The 20,579-nt window shown below is 37.9% G+C and overlaps 1 protein-coding gene across 1 annotated transcript in view; it reads left to right on the forward strand.

The window, feature by feature from the left end:
* Nucleotides 1–20,579, forward strand: part of C4H4orf50 (chromosome 4 C4orf50 homolog) — an 83,479-nt gene that overhangs the window by 5,305 nt on the left and 57,595 nt on the right. Inside the window, exons 4-12 of the mRNA XM_068188659.1 lie at nucleotides 1,282–1,989; nucleotides 5,740–5,854; nucleotides 6,604–6,728; nucleotides 7,094–9,298; nucleotides 10,030–10,131; nucleotides 11,939–12,085; nucleotides 16,671–16,847; nucleotides 19,052–19,108; nucleotides 19,513–19,695. Of these exons, the coding sequence (XP_068044760.1) occupies nucleotides 1,282–1,989; nucleotides 5,740–5,854; nucleotides 6,604–6,728; nucleotides 7,094–9,298; nucleotides 10,030–10,131; nucleotides 11,939–12,085; nucleotides 16,671–16,847; nucleotides 19,052–19,108; nucleotides 19,513–19,695 (3,819 nt within the window). The remainder of the gene's footprint in view (nucleotides 1–1,281; nucleotides 1,990–5,739; nucleotides 5,855–6,603; nucleotides 6,729–7,093; nucleotides 9,299–10,029; nucleotides 10,132–11,938; nucleotides 12,086–16,670; nucleotides 16,848–19,051; nucleotides 19,109–19,512; nucleotides 19,696–20,579) is intronic.

The following is a 20,579-nucleotide window of genomic DNA, read 5'->3' on the forward strand; positions in this document are numbered from 1 at the left end:
TCATTCAAGCCCTTGATCAAATTTATGCTCCCCCTTCTTTACTTTCTCCCTAGGACCTTCTTAGGTCAGACTTTAACTTTCTAGCCCCATACAACAGGCATTTTTGCCTAGTTTGCTCATTCAATGGATTCATGAAAATGGAGAAGGAATGAAAGGTTTTCAGGAGCAGGTGTCAGTGAAACAATGTCTTTCAATTGTGGTTATCATAAGATATCCTTTAATTTTCTCAGCATTTTAGGTCAAAGTTGAATACTCTATCAGGGCACTAGTATTGTGTGGCAAGAATCACAAGAGTGAAGAATAGTCTCTGCTTTTGTAATTAAAAGTGAAATGCATTTTTCAAGACTTGGGAAACTTACACATATATTCCCATCAAGAGTTAACAAAACAAAATATTAGCCCATATCTACCTGACTTTTCAGCCTACCTTCCTTCTGACCAGTCCTTGCCAGTGAATGCCTAAGACAGGAAAGTGCTGACAATCAAAATGACTGTTCTAAAGAAGTCCTTGAAAAAACCAAAGTCATTCATTCATGTCTCTGTGCCTTCAGTCCTGCTTCAAAGTTGTCGCAATGTCCCTGTGATACTGGTGGCTCTTACTCTGCTCAAAGCAAGGGCAGTACAGGACTCATGAAAGCCTCTTCTGCCTTTCATTGGCATCTTTCACCTCCAAGTCTCTGTTCAAACACACTCTAGTGCAAAGGAAAATACCAAAGTCTTTCTCAAACTGTTTCAAAAGGCATCTGTTCCTTTCCCCTTTTTCAGGAGTCTATTAAGAGGAGCTGACAGATGACAGGTATGGTGAAGAGCAAAGGGAAAAGTCCTGGGCTTTGGAAAGTGTGTTCTGTTTTCTATAACAGAACCACAGCTCCTCTGCCTGTAACACCCCAGTGCTACAGTACTGTCAGTGTTAAGGATCTGTTACTGTATAAATCAGAACTAGATATATGAATTACAGTTCTAAGGTTTATTTTGATTTAATATGTACTGTAGAACATGCGAATATATGTTTAAAAATTCCTGTATGTCATGTAGTATCAGATATTAATGAGTTTGTTTTGCTCGTTTCCTACTAAGATGTTTCAGTGATGGCTGAAATGACAAAGCAGGTTATTTTTGCTCTACATGTAGTATTTTACTGGCTTTAAACAAAAATTCCACTTGTGTCATTCCTGAGTTTTCAGAAAACAAGGACAAAATTATCACTAAATTAAGAAAAAATATAAGGGAACAAGAGCTTTCATATTAAAATGTTAACTGTACATCTCACTGAAACGATAGGTTGAAAACCAAAAGAAGTCAGAGAAGAAGCACAAGGAAAAATTGCATTGGCTTCAGGAGCAGCTGAAGACAAAAGAGGATGAAATAAAAAGCCAGTCAGAATATTTTGAGCACTACAAACAAAGGCAGAGACAACAGACAGCAGTACTGAGGAAAAGGGACTGTTACCTTCAGGGTGAGGTATCTAGGCTGGAAAAGCAAGTCCTAGATCTTAATGCCCATATTGCTCTTTTGACATCCAAGTTAGAAGAGGGAATGGTGCAGCACCTCCAGCAGAAGCTGCAGTCAGTGTGCAGTGAGACTCAGGGGTGTAAACACCCTGGTGGAGAAGAAATGAAATGGATGACTTGTATTGAAAATGTGGAGCATGATGTGAAAAGCCACCTCAAGGCATTTCAGCAAAACCTGAAGTTCTTAAGGGAAAAAGAAGAGAACACTAGGAGAGACCAGGCAGACCTGCTGACTCAACTGCAGTGCCCTCAGAGCACTGAAGACTTTCTCAGAACAAAATTGGAAGAATCTCAACATCATGTCTATAGTTTAAAATTATCTGAAATCAAACTGCAGGAAAAAGTGGAAGAGCTTTTAGATGAAAACAGAACTTTAAAAGATCAAGGTACTGCAAAGTTGAAAAAGAAGAAAGAAAAAGGCTCAGAACTTACAAAATTGGTGGATGGGGGCAACAGTGTTAACCTGGTAAGTCAACTGGTAAGTAAAAATAATTCAAAATGTAATTAGTTTTTATCTTTGTATCACCCTGGATTACACCTGTCATGAGAGGTACAGTCAAGATGCAAGTGTGAGGCTTTATCCTGCCTGATTTTTTTTTTTAATTGTTGTTTATTCATTAGTACTTCCCAGTGTCTCTTTCACACCCAGTAGAATCAGTAGTTGGAGCTTCATTGCATCAGAGCTTTTGCTAGGTGGACATTGAGGACACTCCACAAACCTTTTTTCCTTAACCTTTGAAGTGATGTGCTCACAGCAAAAGGTCTCAATCTGAATGAGATTGGCACTAAAAGTAGAGCCCAGAACTTCTGAGACCTGCCTTGTGGGCACCCTTCAGTGGAGGAGGACACATATGGTTGGATGAGTTTTTGCATGTTATTCATGCCCAAATGCTGGAGCAAAAAGCACTCTTGACAATAAATCTTGTCTCTGAGATTTTCTGGATGATGGTAAACAAGGGAAGATGGAGGTGGCGTTCATGAGCAGGAGCCAGCTGAGACAGTCAGTGGATTGTGGCTCTGTAGCATTGTGATGTGCCCTGAATACACTGAATGGGACTTGTTTGCCTCAAGCACTTCACTCCAGCACTGCATGGGAAAGCTCTGCTCATGCTGTAATATGGCATTCAGCTTCTGCCAATTCATTTTGCTGATGATGAACAATTATTTTCACAGAGTGGACTCAAACAAAGTTTTATTCTTCATGCACTGAGGTGCAGGGTATTTTTATTGAGACTTTTTTAAAGTGAGATCAGCTATGCCTCACAGTCATTTAGATTGTGACCTGATATCCCAAGAACTCTCCTGATTTTAACTGTAGTTAAGCAAGAGGTAATGGGCATGAACAAAACCCTTTCATATTGGAGGTCAGGCAGACTGTGAGTACTTCCAGAACTGGGAGAAGCTAGAGAGGATCTTGTATCCATAAAGCTAGAGGAAATACAGACCATTTTTTTAACCTGGTAGTGGAATGCACTTTTGCAGGCCTGGTGATTTTATCCCATCAGTGATTCTCAAGTCCCAAACAGGGAGCTCCAGGAGGGTGTCTCTGTGAGAGAGTGGTGAGATCATCCTGCAGTAACCAGCAGCACGTGAGTGACCTCTGAGGAGAGCTCAGAAGCTGCACCTCACGCCACATGTCTCTGGAGCTGCCCCGAGGTGGCAGAAAAACCAATAGCTTACCACAAGCCATTATTATAATTACTTTAACTGGGGTAGTCACTTTTCCTTGGGAATGAAGAATACAGTTTAAAAATATTTTAAGATACTTCTTGAGGGACTCACACTGAGTTGTAAACAGGTATAACAAGCAAATGCATTATGAGGGTACTGCACAAAGTCAAGAGGAGTGAGGGCTTTCAGAGCCAGAGAAGAAGTAGTGAAGAATTACTATTGGTTTGATAAAATTGAGAAAAGGAGAAAAAAAATGTCGAGTTATTTAAAGATGGGAAAGCAAGGTACACAACTGACTAATTGCTTGAGACCAATCCAAGAAGTCTTAGAAGTCTTCGAGAAACAGGATTCTTTCTATTTTGTACTCTAATAAAAGCCTATTTTTTTCTTTACATGAAGTTTCCTAACCATTTCTTTTTGAAGTATTAATTTACATTTCTGGTGTCATAGGAGATTAGAGTCTCAGTTCCCCAGTCTTTGGTATAAATGAACAGGCCATAATTTGTGTTTACTTTACTCTGCTGCAGAGTGGGTAGTTTTCTTTAAATACTGTTTATAGTATCAGCAGCATCAAATCTCATGCCTTCTGCATTTCTGGTTGTCTGTTCTTCCTATTTTGGTACTGCAAGTGCACTTGCATTTTTCTAATAGAAAATGCCTTGAGATAGCAGGGGAAAAAAATCAGTATCTATGATAAAAGGAGGAGGGAGACATCTGGTGTTTTTCTGTAAAACTGAAGAGGGTTTTTCCCCCTTATCTAGAGTTTTACCAGCATGTATTAAAATAGAATTTCTCAGTCTCGTCATTTTGATCTTGTAGTATTTAAGCCAAAATAGTTACAAGTAAAATCCTATTTGATCTCATCCTACTCCACCAACAGCTATGGAAATGAGAAATTGTGTGCAATACAAGATCCAATTAGACTGAGCACCAAGAAGTGAACTGCATCTCATGGTGGAGTGCAGTCTCCAAGCAAATCTTGTAGAAAACTTGAATTTCCAAACTCAGTATCAGCATCCTATCTGCAATATTCCAGTTGCAGTATATGCCTAAATGAGAAATGAACATACACCAAAAAAAGTAGCTTGTTGCCTGTGGCTGTGTGTTGACTTACCAGTTTCTACATGTGAGCATTAGGAAGCCTGTTGAAGGTGAGGGAAAAATATGAAAAAAACAAGCAATGCATATTTCTGCAACTTCCACATGACAGCTGAGGTCTTGATTTCTCAGTGTGATGTTCTGCCACCTGAGCCTTGTGTCTTTTTCATTATTTTGTGTAACTTTCTTTTGACAGTACCCAAATATAAATCAAGAGTTTATATATGTAAAGAAATAAATGAAAAGGTGCAGGAAAGGAATGATTGTGTTTCAAGGAATTGGGATTAGTTTCAAACAGGTTGCCCAGAGAGGTTTTGGATGTCCTACCCCTGAGGGTGTTGAAGACCAGGCTGAATGGGGCCTGAGCAGCCTGCTCTAGTGGAAGGTGTCCCAGCTCATGGCGGGGGGGTTGAAACTAGATGACCTTTAAGATACCTTTCAACCCAAACCTTTCTATTAGTCGATACTACTGAGAAAATAAGGAAAGAAATCTTGGAAGTGTTGTGGTTTCCACTTAAGTTTTGCCTCTCAGTCAAGATCTTTTAATAGAGCACAACAATGAGGCAGCTGACTTGGGTTGAAATAAAAATTATTCTCACTGGTGGTCCTGTGGAAAATCAACAGCCTTTTCTGACTCACTAGGAACTGAAGACTTGGAAGTCATTGCCTTTCCCATCCATATGTAATTTTAAAATTGCAGCTTAGTTCAAAGGGACCAGATTTCTTTTCTGCTGGCATTTGATGCCACTGCAGGAAGACAAAAGTGCCTGTGTTGGCGTGGTTTCTGTGGTGTAGCTGTTTTGGTTACTGTCTCAATGATGTTTTGTTGAGACAATCGAATCTGATTTTTTTGTTCACTGAAAATGAGCACAGTGCACATGAAATGTGATCTGCATTTATCAAGCAATAGGGGTATCTGCTTGGAATCGGGAAGTGTCAAAATTTTCAAATTCAATCAGGGACTCGATAAATGTCAAGAACAGAATACGAAATATCCCATTAAATTATCAATGGAAAAACAAAATTTTGTTCAGAATGGTTATTCAACTTTGAGTTCTTCCATCATAGGAGCAATTGTCTTTGTAGCTGGGCACTGAACTATTAGTCTTATTCTCTACTTGATTAGACTTTCTTTTATCTTTGTTGATGATCATATAATTTAGTCACTGTTCCACCTGTGATCTGACATATTACATGCTTATGATTCAGATTTTCTTCTTTACTGTTTTGTAAAATATGAAGGGAAAACTAGAGGAAAGTTTATGATTGCAGCATTTACTGGAAAATCTTGAAATAAGAAAATTGTGTGAAACAATAGCAGTTCTAATGAAATAATGGATCTTTTGAATGTAAAATAGCAAAGGAGATTTTTTTGCCTGTTTTTCATATCACAAACTGCATATATATATGTGTATAACCTGTGGATTTTTTGCCTTCTCCACACCCTTTTCCCATTAAGAATGGAGATCTAATTCAGGATGAAGTTCAAAATCTGAAATGGAGGGCAGTCTTGAATTCACTCAGAAGCAGATCTACTCAAACTCCAGTTGTGTTGCTGCATGATGAAGAGTCTGGTATGCAAAGAAATCTGAGTTTTTGCTTTCATTTCTGTGCAATGAAAGTGAAGATGGTTTCATTCATGGGGTGTGTATGACTTAAAAGGTGTAAACCCTTTGAAAATCCTCCTAATCTGTAAACTGTATCTTGGGAAGGTGAAATGATAACTGTTTGCCACTATTCAGATATGAGCTTTCACAAGAAATCCTAGAACTTTCAAGAAACTACAGAGGTGAGGGGTACTTTGTATGTCCTGGATGAAGTACAGTATTTGGGAATGCCATGCAGGAGAAAGATTTGTTCTTCAGACCAAACAAATTGGCAGATTTTCTTGGCAGATTAGATCAGGTAAATTCTTCCAACATAAATTAATGGGAATTTTATAGCAAATTTTAGTGTATGTAAATGCAGACCTGCACTGAATAATTTTACCTGTAAGTTTAATCCCTAGGTTTTAACCTTCTCACTGTAATGAAATGTATTTTCCATTTCTAAATGCTTTGGGAACTGGAAACCATGAACCCCAAATATGCCTTGTTTTAGACCTTGGTATTTATGGGGGTTTTATGAAGCACATTTTCATGTTTAACCTCATGCTTGTATCTGTATCAGTGGTGATGTATGCTGCTGGTAGAGAAGGTAATTTTGAGCATACTCTCACTAAAATATTTTTCTATTCAGAACATCTGCTCGGATGGTTTTGGGTTTGCTTTTTGTGTAACTATCTGGGAGTGACATTACATTTACCAGTGCTTTACCATAACAGAAACAGCAGCCTGTACTTGTGATGGACTAAAGCAGATGAAGGAACTACCAGAAGACCTTGTACCAGTTTTGGAATGCAGTTCCAGTGCCTTTGTGAAAGTTGCTGGTCTAGCTGAGACTGAGCAGGTGAGAAGAAAAGTTACTGCTCTTCTTGCTATCTTTGTGCACAGGGAGCATGTGAAATTGGAGAGAAAATGAAGAGCTGGTGTATTTAAAAGTGAATATAAAAGTAGCTTTAAATCATTGCTACTACAAATGCTTTACAAGGTGAATACAGATGTACCCTAATACAATGGTTGACTTACTCATACCTAATTTGTAACATTATTCTTGTTGTAAGTCTTTATTTGAAAACCCTTTGTATGGAAATATTTTTTTCTCATCAATCTGTAATCAAGTATTTTGTGGGTGAAGGAAAAAACAAATTATGATTAGTATGTTACTTAGCATATATTTTTGAGTTTGAAACATTTCTCATTTGTTATCATCAGTTCACCCTTGGACCACAGAGGGAAAATAGTCTAGAGGACAGATGTACCCCAAGTTATCATGCAGCAGGACTGCTTCCCCCTTGTTCTGAGAAGGTACCCAATGATGAGACAAGTAAGGAAACCAAAGATGAAGAAACATTTTTTCTCTTGAAGGAACACGCGATAACTCCACCAGTGAAGACATTCCCTGCTTCTGTGGTTGAAGTCTTAATGAGGAAGAAACTCCAACTGACCTTTTTTGAACCTGGAAGATGTCACATATCAGCTTTTACCACGGAGAAGAAAGCAAGGAATTTGAGTTTCTGTGAGACAAATACTAATCTTTGGTCTGATGGCCTTTGCATGGTTGCAAAAGGAGGATTTTATGACAGAGCTACTGAACTTCTTCATGGAACATTGCCTTCCACTGTGGCTGAAATTTTCACAGCATCTCTAGAAAAATGCAACATGGAAAAACACTGGGGGAGCAAGCAAATTCTGCCAGGAAGTGTGAGTGAAAACAAATGTCTGGATAAAGAAGTTGATGATGAAAAGTATCACCAAAAAATCTTTACAGGGGGAGCTGAAAGAGAAGAAATACAGAATGACAAAGCCCAAAAACAGGTGACCTGTGATCTTGAAGAAAGTTCTGAAGTTTCCTACAAAACTGAATTATTCAGTCCTGGGAAGCCAGGAGTGGAAGCCAAAGAGAGTCTCCATAGCACACAGGGTGCCCAGAGTTTATCTGCTGATTTTAAAGACTTTAAAAAGTGTTTTGAAGGGAGTCCTGTACAAATGGAGAAAGAAGAAAATATTGCAGAAAACTGCCTCCCTGATGTGAATAATAGATGTAATGGAGAAGACATAATTGAAATGGAAGAGAAAGGAAAGCAGGCTCAGAAACCAACTCACCAAACAAGCCCCTCCAGCAATATTGTCCTGAAAAAAAGGAAAGACCAGACCCTGAAACTACTTGAACCAAGTAAGAATTTCTCATGTCAAAAAATAGCTGCTAAAAATGTGCAACGTGAATACTCTCAGAATTTTTTTTCACTGGATGAAGAGAGATATCCACTAAACTTCCTGTTTCCTCTGCAAGAGAGGTCTGTGTGCTTAAGCAAACTATTCCAGTCAGGGACCAGTTTTTATAAGTGTTTCTGTCATCTGTCAACCTGGGAAGCTGGAAATGAATGTAATGTGAGAATATCTGTACTGGAAAAAGCAGTGGCTGCGTGTTCTCGGAGGATATTTCTGCTGATGCAAGAGAATGAGAATTACTCCCAAAAAGTCTGTATATTACAACAGGAGAATGACAGATATGCTCAGATGATGTGTGCCCTGGAAGAGGAGATGGATGCATATTTTCAATATGCTTTAGCAGAAGATGAAGCTAACACTGTTTCATTCCAAAACTTACTTAATGAGAAAGAAGTTGCTGGTGGACATTATAATAACTTTACAGAAGAAAGCACCATGACCCCAAGAACATTTTTTGTTGCAACTTTTTCTCAGAATCTCTTAGATGATGAAGAGAAAAACAAGAATTCTGAAAAAGACTCATGGACAATTGCATCAAATAAACTTCACGGGAGTGTTCTATCTCTGAATGGAAGGAAAATGAGGTACTTCCAGCTGCTTTCTGACCTGAAAGAAGAAAGAAGCAGATGCTTCAAAGAAATGGCTAAATTATTACAAGACAAGGAGAACTATGTAGCAGAATATAATGAATTAATACAAGAGAGAAAGAGACATTTACAAAGAATAGCTCTTTCAGAAGGCGAAAAAGAAACTTTGTTGGAACATTTGGCAGAGATAAAGTGTGAGCAAGACAAATACAGGGCCTTAGTTTCAGAACTCCAAGACTGCAAAACTAGCTGTTATCAAACCATTTCTGACTTACAGGAGGAAAACTGTGTACTGCAAAGAGAGATAGACAGAATCAAGCAAGAAACTGCAGAACAGCTTGATGAATGTCAGAAAGCAAATGCAAACTTTATTTTAGAAAATAAAAATTTAAAAGAATTAATGTCTTCATTGGGTTTCACCTATGAAGATCTGAGAAAAGAGAAAAGTATAGGAACAAAGAAAAATATAGTAAAACTAAAAGAAGAAAGTCAACAACCTGGTCTTAAGCCAAAGAAAGTTGAAACAGCATGTAGTGGAACGCAAACTGAAGAACAGGGAGTTCTGGCTGTAGATCCATCAGATTATTCCCCTGGGAAAAAGGTAAATAATAACAGTAAGGAATGTTATTGAGCAGGCTCTTCAAAAGAAAGGGAGATACAAATGTCATTTGGAGGGCAAATCTGAGTGATGGAGGAAACTGTAACCTCTAAAATGAGCCGAGGTGCTCAAGTTAACTTCAAAATAGAAGACAAAATGCCAGAGAGGGTTTTTTTTTGGAATGTTGTATTGGAGAATGTTAAAGTGATACAGCAAGCTACAAAGTTAAAAATAATACTTAAAAGACTGCATTGTTCAGGCTTTTAAAAATTATTTATGTTATTGCAAGAGTAAAAGCTTTTACAAGAAGCTTTTATTTTACCACAAGTTCTCCTAACAGAAGGAAACTTTTTATAATGGTGGATATGTCATGTTTTGGTGAAAAGTGTGCACATGATCATTTTATTTTGATTTGGTCTAATTTTTAAAATTATTTTCATGTGTATGAAGCATAGCTCTAAAGACAGGATCTTTACTCATGGTGGATTTCTTATCCATGTTTTTCCTCTCTAGTCATGTATCTTACACCACAGTGAATTTCTGTGGAGATTTCTATGTACTTTTAAATGCAGAATTCACTTGAGAATAGTCAACAGGGAAATATTTATATGTAATACCTTGATTTTATGCAAATTTTTGCAGTAGTTTAGGAGGAAACCATCTATTGTTCTGTAAACGACTGTGTGCCATTTGGTACAGGTGAGAGGAGTCATCATGTCTTTTTGTCTATCCAGGGCAGCATGTTTGAAAGCTACAGTATGATGAAAGAGCAAGTCAGAAAAGTGGAAGAGGAACTAAAGATACAGCAAAAGGAATTAGAAAAATCAAAAAAAGAGGTAACTTTCTACTCTGATATACTTCTGAGGACCAAATTTGTTTTTTCTTGTGTTCTCTTGCATGGCTGTCTTCTTTCTGCCAGGCTTTAACACTTCCACAAAACAGGGAAGTCTCTGATCTGCAGTACCAAAATGTTCCTCTGATCTTTGAGTGATGAATGGCACAGTCACTCTTGGTTGGCCAGAACATCAAGGGAAGCTGCATTCCTGCAGCACTCTGTGGCAGAGGCTGAGTGCCCTGACAAAGGCACACACAACAACCTGCCTGCTCTGTCCATCTCTGGGCAGCTGCTTCCCTCCACATCACTGAGAATGAGGAGAAGGAGAAGGTAGTGGAAGCACTGAGGGTTACTGCAAACCTGAAATGAAAGTAGGTTTTGAGTGAGAAGCCAGATCATGTGCAGCCTGGCACTGCCAGGGGTTTGCTGCATCCAGAGGCATTGCCAGGCGTGCTGCCCCTTCTCTCCACAGCTGCGTAGCAAACACCAAGTCCAGCAACGCCTACTTGGAGACTTCCAAGTGTGAAGGGGTAGTCCTGTGTCTGTGTGAAGTACATCTGCACTTTTGACACCCTCTGAGGAAGCTTTCAGTGTTTTGCCTTTCTGAATGCACTAGATATTCGCGTTCCTGTTTTTCATTAGTCAGTCTCCACTCCATGCACATCTAAGCAGAATGTGTTGTTTTTGTGGCAGGAATATATTTATGGGGTTGTAACAGGCATCACTCACACGCCCTGTGGAGAAACTATTGGCAGCAACAGGTGTGTTGAGTATGTAAAAGAAAAATAGCAATAGGGTTTTTGTGGTGGTTGTATGAAATTACTGTCGTTGGAAAGCTGCTTTACAAGACTTCCCAGCTTTCAAGTGAGGCAACAGGAATGAAGGGGTGGATTTAGATGACTGTTGGATGGTTAAACAAGGACTTCTGACCTTGTATTTTGAACATAAAGAGATAGTTTTATTTTTATTTCTTTTGTAAAATATGATTAACTTGGTCCTTCTTATCCTTTTGTGTGTTATAAGGAAGTTGTGTGTTAAAATATTTTCCTCAGTTTACTTAAAATAATGTGAAACCTTTGCTTCCAAAAAGGAGAAAAAATGATATATCATAGGAAGGAAAGAGGTTGCTGTCAGGCAACCAGCTGAGCTGTTGAGGAGCTTCTTTGTAGTTTTTGGTTTGGGTTTGTCCTTATTTTCCAAACTACAGTTAATGTGTGTAAGTGGAATAAAGGCAGAGTAGAAAAAAATTTAAAAGGTGAGTATATGGAGGGCTTTTTTCTCCCCTTCTTTGCATTCGTCATTTTTGACATTTTTGTTTTGATTCTTATACTGAATTAAACACTGCATTGTGCCAGCTACTATGGAGAAAATTAACTCTGTCCCAATTGAAACCAGGGCACATTCCTCAAGAAAACTTTTCCCCCCTGCCCAGCTAATAAAAATCTTGCTTTCACATTGCTCTGAGGGCTTTCAAAGATGTAATCTCTGAAATCATGTGTGCATACACCACTGCTTTTTTAAACTTTATTCAGAGTATTCATGGTACCTTGACATTTAGAAATAAATTTAAATAATATTTTTGGCATAGCTGTAGTGAGATATTCTGCAGGACATACTTCTAGAGTTGCATTAATGTCTTTTGATAAGATTGTAGTGTATTGTATAACTTCATTTATTTTAATCAATTTATAACAATTCAAAAGCTATGATGTAGAGAGCAGCCTCAAATCCTTGGTTGTAAGCTGCTATTGAGAAAGGATTCCACTGCTGGACTAATTATGCTCAGTAATTTTTGTTCTTCCTGTTAGGCTCAGAAGTGGTACAGAGAGCTTGGTTTTGCTGAAACAAGGTATGAAGAAACCAAAACTCGTTTGATACAGGCTCTCTCAGAATTAGACCGCCTTAAGCAAGAAGCTGGGGACAAAATGCAGGGAAAGCAGCACTGCAAATTAATGGTATGTATGTAAATGGCATGGAGAAAGGCCTGGTCCTTGGAGGAGTGTTCTGGCTGCAGAAACACCCATCGTGGGTGTTGGGAATAGATTTGAAGCAATTGTAGAGCCTCTCCAGGCACTGAAAACTTAACAGAGAGCAGATGTTATGCAAGGCAGACCACCTGTCTGCAGAATAGTCCAGGTCCTGGGCTCTGCATGGGCAATAGAAACACCTCACTTTGTTTAGGAGGGCTCTTGCTCTGCTCTTTTAAGCCAAAGTCATTTTCAGGTGGCCTAAATAAAAGGTCTTGGAGGAGTCTGCAGTGTTTCCACTATCTGGCCTTTTTGCCCTGATTTCAGGCTTTGTAACCCTGATTGCTGGATTTGGACAGGCAAAATGACACTGTGGACAGATGGTGTGGATTAAAGTCAAAGTCTTTAATGGATGCATGTAGCCCAAATATGTGTCCCCAGAATCTGGGAAATCTTTCTATCTCACTGGAATGTGTTTATATCACAGAAAATCTGGGTTTGCTGTAAATGAAGCTTTTTTAGTTTTCAGGTAGTTCTTTGTCTTGATACAGGTTTATGTTTTCCACCAAAATAAAATATTTTATGGAAAGATTTTTAATTACTGAATAATCTTCTGGAAGCCGCTTTTATAAAGACTTTTCAGCAAACCCTGTAATTATTTTTGCTCTCCTTAACTGGTGAGCTGCAAAGAAGAAATATGCAATTCCTACCAAGTGGAAAAGCACATTTGTAGCAATCTACAAATATTTGCAGATTCATTTTGAACAGGTTGGATAGATATGGCTTTAGAAGAAAATAGAAACAAATTCCGGGAAATATAAGGATTCTGAAATCAGTACAGTTGCCTAAATGTCACTGTTTATCCCAGTTAAAGGCCTTAGGGCATCCTGGCTGAAGGTATACATAGCCACCTGGAAGTCCTGGGCAGTTATTTCATGTTAGATTGTACACGCTACATGGCACTATGGTCTGGTGTTTATACAGCTGAATTCTGACTTTTAAATGAAAAAATTTAAAAGATTTTTTCATGTCATTCTGATGTATTGGCATGTAGCATCCTAATACAGTAGAATCTATTTCAAGCAAGAAGAAATGCCCAAATTGTTTGAAAATAAAAAGAAATGTGTCATGTGTTTTGTTTAACCTAGCAGATAAGATTTTGGGTGCATTTTTGGGAAATTGAGCTTTAATCCATTTTTTAGGGACTGTCTGGGGCAATTCGTGTTTATTATGTTGGTCAGTGAAGTAAGATGGTAATTATTCCTATAACTCACGTGGGAATAAAATTCATCGACCTTGACAGAATGTTTTTACACTGGAAAAAGTGCAGGTCAGCCTTTCGCTATAAAACCCTGCCACTTCTAAATCACTCCAACAACTTATGTTTTCAAATTACTGTTTATTGATCAGTAGGATATATTTATGCAATACTGTGATGCTGTTTGGTTTAGGTCTGACTTCTTCATCCAATTGAATTACTTGTAGGCTTAGTGTTAAATTTTTGAATACAGGTGTCTCATTCCAGGGTCAAAGATGCAGTCCATGTACTTCACAGAGCTGGGTTTATCCTTCAGCTGCACTATTTGATGGCAGGACTAATTATCTGCATAACTCAAGTCCATTATGTTTTAACCAAATTATATTTATTTTGTTGGCATAATTTAGCAAGTAGTAGAATAGAAAATGGAGTAGATATATCTTAACAAAGGTCAACTTTATTTCAATAATTCACTTTTAAAATAAACTTTTTAATATACACCAAGCTGCTGTTAGTGGGTTTGCGTGAGGCTTTAAAATATAAGTTTTTCTAGATTAAAAGAAAAAGACTCTTTGTCACAGAAAAGATCATGATCTTCTTTTCTAGCATCATGTTACTTCCTGAGGGCAGTTTTGTTGACTGGTGATCCAGTTTTTGTTTTCAGTTACTTGCTACCCTTGACCAAAATACTTTTTCGTTACTCAAAGTTACTAATAAACCCTTATTCAGTAAATCACAGTAATTTATGCTTTTTCCTGTTCTAAATTTCATTTTTCTGGAACACCTCTTGCTGCAATGCTTGAAAGAAGTGAAGATGTGAGCACTCTGGGCCTAGAACCCAAAGTGATTGAAATATGCTGTGTTTTGAGTGTGTCTTTTAGAACTTTTTGCATTTCTTATGTTCTCCAGGCCCTGCTGCCCAGGGATCCTAGTTGTCACCTGAGACTCCATAAGGCTGTCATGATATTATTCATTGCAAGTAAATGAGAGCTAAGATAATGTATTTGAAGCTTACTGCTAGGACTCTGTTTCAGTGAACTGTTTGCTAACAGGTGAAATATGCTTTAGCCTAGAAGTATTTGGGTGAGTTTTCTGGGATATTGAGGTGGTGCTGTGGTTGAATTTAAAAGAAATATGGGAGTGAGCAGGAAGGGGGCAGGGTACTGTTTATGGTTTTAAAATTAATAGAAGAATTTTGCATGAAATGCACAAAGTAAAAAAGGCACCAGACTTCCCCAGTGAACTCCTGATGACTGTCTGCAAAAAAAGGCCTGTAGCAAAAAAGGTCATATTCCTTCTCATTTTCTCACTGAGTTTTCAGACAATCATAATTCACAAGAGAAGAGGAAGATACTGGTTTTATTTTTAATGTTTAGGTACCAACTTCAAAAAGTAGTGATCTTGCCAGGTTTTACAAGGATGCAGTGTGTTAAATGCTATGTTTTAGGCTTAGTTATCCTTTGTTTATTTCCCAGTCCCAGCTGCTGGGTGCTTCATCCTTCTGGAGCTTGACTACATAACCTAAGGTCACTGAAAACTGGGACATCTGACAGAGTGCTCATACATAAATCTTGTATGCCTCATGTGTGTGTTGAAGCTACAGAAAGCTGCTAGTGGATCAGCCAAATGCAAAAGGAAAGAGGGAACTTTTCCCCGTCTCTGACCTTCATGCAGTTGTTTTACTTCCCCACCTTTTTTTTTCCATAAAGCATCTTCAGTTAGGGAGTGTTTCCCTTTTGGTTTTAACATACTTTTTGTGTGGGAGAGAAGATAAGGAAAATACCGTGTCATGGACTCATCCTCAGGCTTTTGTCCCTGCAGCCCTGGTCTAATCCATCGTGATGTGTCCAGCTGTTCCTATTGTTCTCTTGACACAAGAGGGAGCCAGAAAGTTTGGTACAAAGCATCCAACCTGCTCCAATGCTGTGCACAGAGGACTGGCTTCCTGAGGAGGAGCACTGTGACAGTGGCATAATTCTGGTTTAATCTGTCTTGCAGTGGTGGGCTGCAGGCAGAGTAATGTGTTCTCTCAGTTCAGTTTGCTGTTCCCTATGGAATGGTGCCTTCAGTGTGTTGCAGTCAAGGGTGTCAAAGGCAGAAAGGCTGTCAAAAAGGCTGGGAAAAATTTACTGTGGTGCTGTGCATCAGGGCTGAGTATAAACTTCTTTCTCAGTTGTATCAATATTTGTAACTGTTAAAATCAAACCATCACTCTGTATTGTCAGAAAGTTATATGGTTTTACCACAGTAGATCATGGGTCTGACTATAATTTCTAGCTTAATCTTTTAATCTTTATATATATATATATGTATATATGTATATATGTATATATGTATATATCTATATATATCTATATATATCTATATATATATATATAATTATATATTCCTATATATATATAGGAATTCCTTATATATATATATATATATATATATAAGTATATATTCCTTATGTACTGATACTTACATTATCAGAAATCTTGACCAGCTGTGTGTATCAACTCAATATATTTTTTTTTAATAAAATAGCATAAGTGTTTTTCAGGATATTTCCTTCTCCTTCAGATTTGTCTCATTCTAAATCTATATGTTTAATCAGGCAGTGTCACTTGTAGGAGCTGACCTTATGATGCTGACCATCAATCTAAAGCTCTCACTAATCCTTTCAATCTAAGTGCATGAAACTGGGGAGAAGAGAAATTGAAGAGTGGGGGAGGAGGAGTTAAATTCAGAAGCTTCTCTTTCCATTTGTTCTATATCACTATTATTACATTTTCATGTAAAAATATTTTTTAGAAATTTTTACTTAAGATCTGATTAGTTTATTAATAATCTTCCAGAACAAATAAATATTTGGGAGAGTGGAATTATCTCACTGAGATAAATATATGTAGAAAAACAAGGGAGCTGTTGCTTCTTGCTGAAGCAGGAGACTGGGAACTTCTGAATTTTTTCCTTACTCACTATGTAACCATAGATTGGTCACTTCATCTGTCTTTACCCAGTTTCCCCATTTATTAAATCATTGCAGTACATATATTTACCTTGAAGAAATGTTGTGAGAATCCAATTCTATGCTTCTTCTCACAGGGGTCAAGTATTCTTTACATATAAAGAGTTTAAGATTAGTGTAAAATATTAGTGCTAATATGCTCATCAAGTTTTGGGATCATACATTTTATAAGAGCTTGCTTCTTTTTGATGTACAAGGTAGGTAGTTATATTGATTGCGAAGTTTTGTGGTATAAGACATAATTAAGAATATTTTTGTTGTTTTATACACCTAAATTTAAAATCTGTGTATTTTCTCTCTAGCCTGTGTACACATTGAAGGATGCCCAGGAAAAAGAAGTGAATAAAATAGCCAGTAAGAGATTAGAGCAGCAAGTGTTGACCTTGAAAGCCCAGCTCAGAGACCAGGCTGCATTACAAAATCAGTTTCGTGACTTGCAGAATGAAGTGGGACTCCTTCAGGCTCAGCTATGTGAAAAGGTATAAAATTGTTTTCTGTGTGCTTAAATGTGAGCTTAGACATCAGATTCTACATTTCTCTTTCCAAAGGGGAGAAGCAAAATAGTCTTCTTTCCTGAGAATGAATCTGAGAATAGTTAAATGGTTTCCAGGCATATAAAAGTACTCCTGACTTCAGAGAAATAGGGAAAAGAGGTAAACTGCCTGAGTGATCCATGTTATGGAAAAATGATAGATAATTCTGAAAATTCAGTCTCTGCTTTAATTAATCCTCATAGTGTAATGCAAGAACAGTGATGCTGAAATTCTTTACAGAGCCACATCCTTGGCTTAAATTGTCAGGATTTTTTAAAATTCCCAACTCTCTTTTTCCACTGTATCATATTATGAAACTCCATGGTAATAATGGAAGGTTGACAGAGTTTTCCTAACTTTTTTTTTTCATCTGCTAGGGTTACACATGAAGAGTTTCATTCAGACATTTTCAGATAGGTGTGTGGTTTGGATTTTTGTCATAGTTATTCTGATGAGAACCCCCATGCATGCACATATGCACTGACACAAGTTTGTACACTTGTGCATTATATTTCACCTGGCAAACCAGAGCAGGTACATTGAGACTTGCAAAACTGCTGCCTTACAGTGTGACAGCAAAGCTATGGCTGTAAGTGTGACTACAGCTACTGAACTCTTGGGTGGAAACAAATTCTTCCTAGGACTTCTTTCCCTTAGATTTTGTTTCCTATTGGGAGCTATATTTTGGAACAGGATAATAGTTACAATGTGAGCCAAATTGGAATTGCCCATCAGGCTCTTGAACAGCTACTAAATGGCATGTTCTCAATAGTGCTCTTTGTTCTTCATAGCCTGATACAACGAGTAGAGCATGCTTCTACTCTGAAATACAAGAGATTATTGTCTTCTCCCTACTGGGAACAGTTTTAATTCCCCTTTCTCCACAGAAAACCCATCTTCCTACAATGTTTCTTTCTCTTTTGTTGTTGTTTGTGTGTTTGTTTGGTGGTGTAGTTTTGTTTTGTTTTTCCTAGCCTCATCCTGTGCTGTGGTTTGCTCTAAACCAGTCCTGTAAAGAGGGTTAGTGGCTTCTCTCAGGCATGGGTGAGGGAGTGCCTCTTAGAAGAACAGTGCTGGTCAAATGAAACTGTTCTGTAGTGTCTGGTGTCACATCAGGTGGTAGGTGAGTAAAGGGTGAGAGGTGCTGTCCATATAAATGGACAAATCCTAATTGTTCTATTGCATCAGCAAGATGTGTTGCTCCCTGCCTCACCAATAATTGAATGTCTCCAGTGCAGGGACCTACTGCCAGCTCTTTCTTTGTTCACCCAGTGCTAGTGCAATGTAAAGACATGTTTCCCCTGTCCTGCCTGCTCTGATTCCTCCCAAGCCCACAATTTGTTAGCTGAGGACAATGTGATCTTTTTCAGCATAACTGATTTCTCATAAAGGAGGGTTTTTTAATGATGAATATAATATACTTACTGTAAACTTTATAGAAATATAAATTGTCAGGCAAAATAAATGCAAAGGAATCTGTATTGTCAAAAATGCTGTATTGATTCGTAATGGTGATGGATTTTATGTTGCAAGATATTGTATTTTTTTTCTATGCATAATCAGAAAGTAGGGTTACCATCAGTAGATTTTAATCATAAGGATCAGACTAAATAATCTGGCCCCCTCTGCTTCACCTCCTAATAGAGGACAAGTATCAGCTGTGTCAGAGTAAAAGGTTGTTGATGTTTCCTTTCCAGAATAGAATATACACACAGAAAATCCCTCCTCTTTTCTCTAATTTTACAATATAATATTGATAAGGAAAGGGAAAAAATTTTCCCTAAAGAATGTTTTGGAAGATTCACAGAGTAAATATGAACATGAGTGCATAATGAAGAATACCAAGTCTTTACTGTGATGCTGCTTTGATTAAATAACCTCACTGATCTAAGGCTTCATCTAAGAACATCCAAAAGCCTATGTTAATTTTTAAGATCAATGCTAATGTGAGTAGGGCAGTGTTTGTATGCCAGAGCCTATCTGTGTGCAGCCAATGCTTTACACTGATTCATCTTGCTTGTGATACAGGGTCACACAGATATGCAAGTGTACATCTCAGTGGCAGGTCTAAAACAAATACCAAAAATCTGCTGGAGTATTTCAAAGTGATTCTTGAATAAATTGATGCAGGATATTTTTCAACTTTTCAGGAGAAAGAGCTGCAGAAGAGAAAGTCTGAAGTGCAGTTGACATTAGCTCCTCTGAAGGTACTGTGTTTCCCTGAACACTGATTCAGGACCTACACAAGGGGTATCCCTTTTCTTACAGGCTTCTGTGCCTGTGCCTTCCTTCTGCAGTTGTCCCTGATTAGCTGGAGGCTGCTGGGCTTCACCTTAGGCAAGGGCTCACTGACATTATTGCAAGCTTACTTTCAGCCTGTCAAAAGGGAGACCTTGCACATGGAAAGGGAACATCTCTTTCCAGTTTATCTGTGCATAGATATTGCTCTTGAAGGTGTGGAGGCATCTAATAATGTAGAAACACAGGAATACAGTCTGTAGCTTTGGGTCAAAATGTGGAATTACAGATCAGACACAAAATGTAATCTTGCAGTCTCAGGAGGGAGTGAAATGACAGAGCTGTGGAATGTTTGTGTGTTCATGCTACACAGGCTAAGCTGGCTTGCCTCACCCAAAAGTGCCAGGAAAGGAACTGCTTCATTAGGAGGTTGCATGATGAATTCCACCGGCAGGGATTTATTAACTCTGCATTTGATGAAGAGATGAAGAACCTGGTGAATGACATGACCCTGGCAGAGTACATGGTTGCTTTTACACCAGTCTGTGATCAAAAGGTAAGTGCTCCCATTTCCTTGTAGGATCCTCATGTGTACACTATTGAATTAAGTGGTTTTCAAAGTGTTTTGTGAGACTTAATGTGTAATTATAAAATATATTTCATTGCTTAATATAAGTATTGCTTCAGACAAATAAGTGGAGTTGGCCATTTTACTGTTGTCTAAATTTCAGGAGCTTAAAGCAAAGTGCATCAATGTTCCATGCAAGAAGCACTCCCTTGATATTTTGACTAAGTATCTGATGGATATTGCAGCACATATTACCCAATTTCATTTTAACTATGAATGCATAATGCATTGTTTCAGATTTCTGAAGAAGTTGGGAAAAGAAAGGTCAACAGTGAATATTTTAAGAATTAAGTCGACTTAGTGGACATCTGTATTTGAAAGGGAATTAGTCACTTGTGTTTTTCTGGCAAGGCAAAAGTGGGATAAAGTCTGTTTCACACCTGGTTATATTCAATATTGCCATTAATAGCTTGGATGCTGGGAATAAACTTCCTAATTTTGGAGTTGCACCTACTTGAAGACTTTCTTAAGGACAAGAATCTCAATCTGGCAACCTGAAGAAACAGGAATTCCCTTGAAGTACTTCAGTGTCCATCAACAAGTTCTTTTTCCTTTTGATTTCTGTTTCTTTTTTTTTTTTTTTTTAAAGCCTGTAAAAGTACCCAAACAATATTTGGTAGTGTTTGTATCAACTACACTCAAGTAGAATCTTTTTGGTTAAAAGTGGGGTAGGGGGAGGAAATACTGTGTGTTACACATTTGTATAATATTGTGTGCTTGTCACAACAGAACACAGAATATTAGTTCATACTATATATTGTACTTCAGCTGACACAATGCACTGCAAAATGAATACATAAAAATAATTTATC

This window comes from Anomalospiza imberbis, chromosome 4 (genome assembly GCF_031753505.1).
Source record: "Anomalospiza imberbis isolate Cuckoo-Finch-1a 21T00152 chromosome 4, ASM3175350v1, whole genome shotgun sequence".
NCBI lineage: Eukaryota > Metazoa > Chordata > Aves > Passeriformes > Viduidae > Anomalospiza > Anomalospiza imberbis.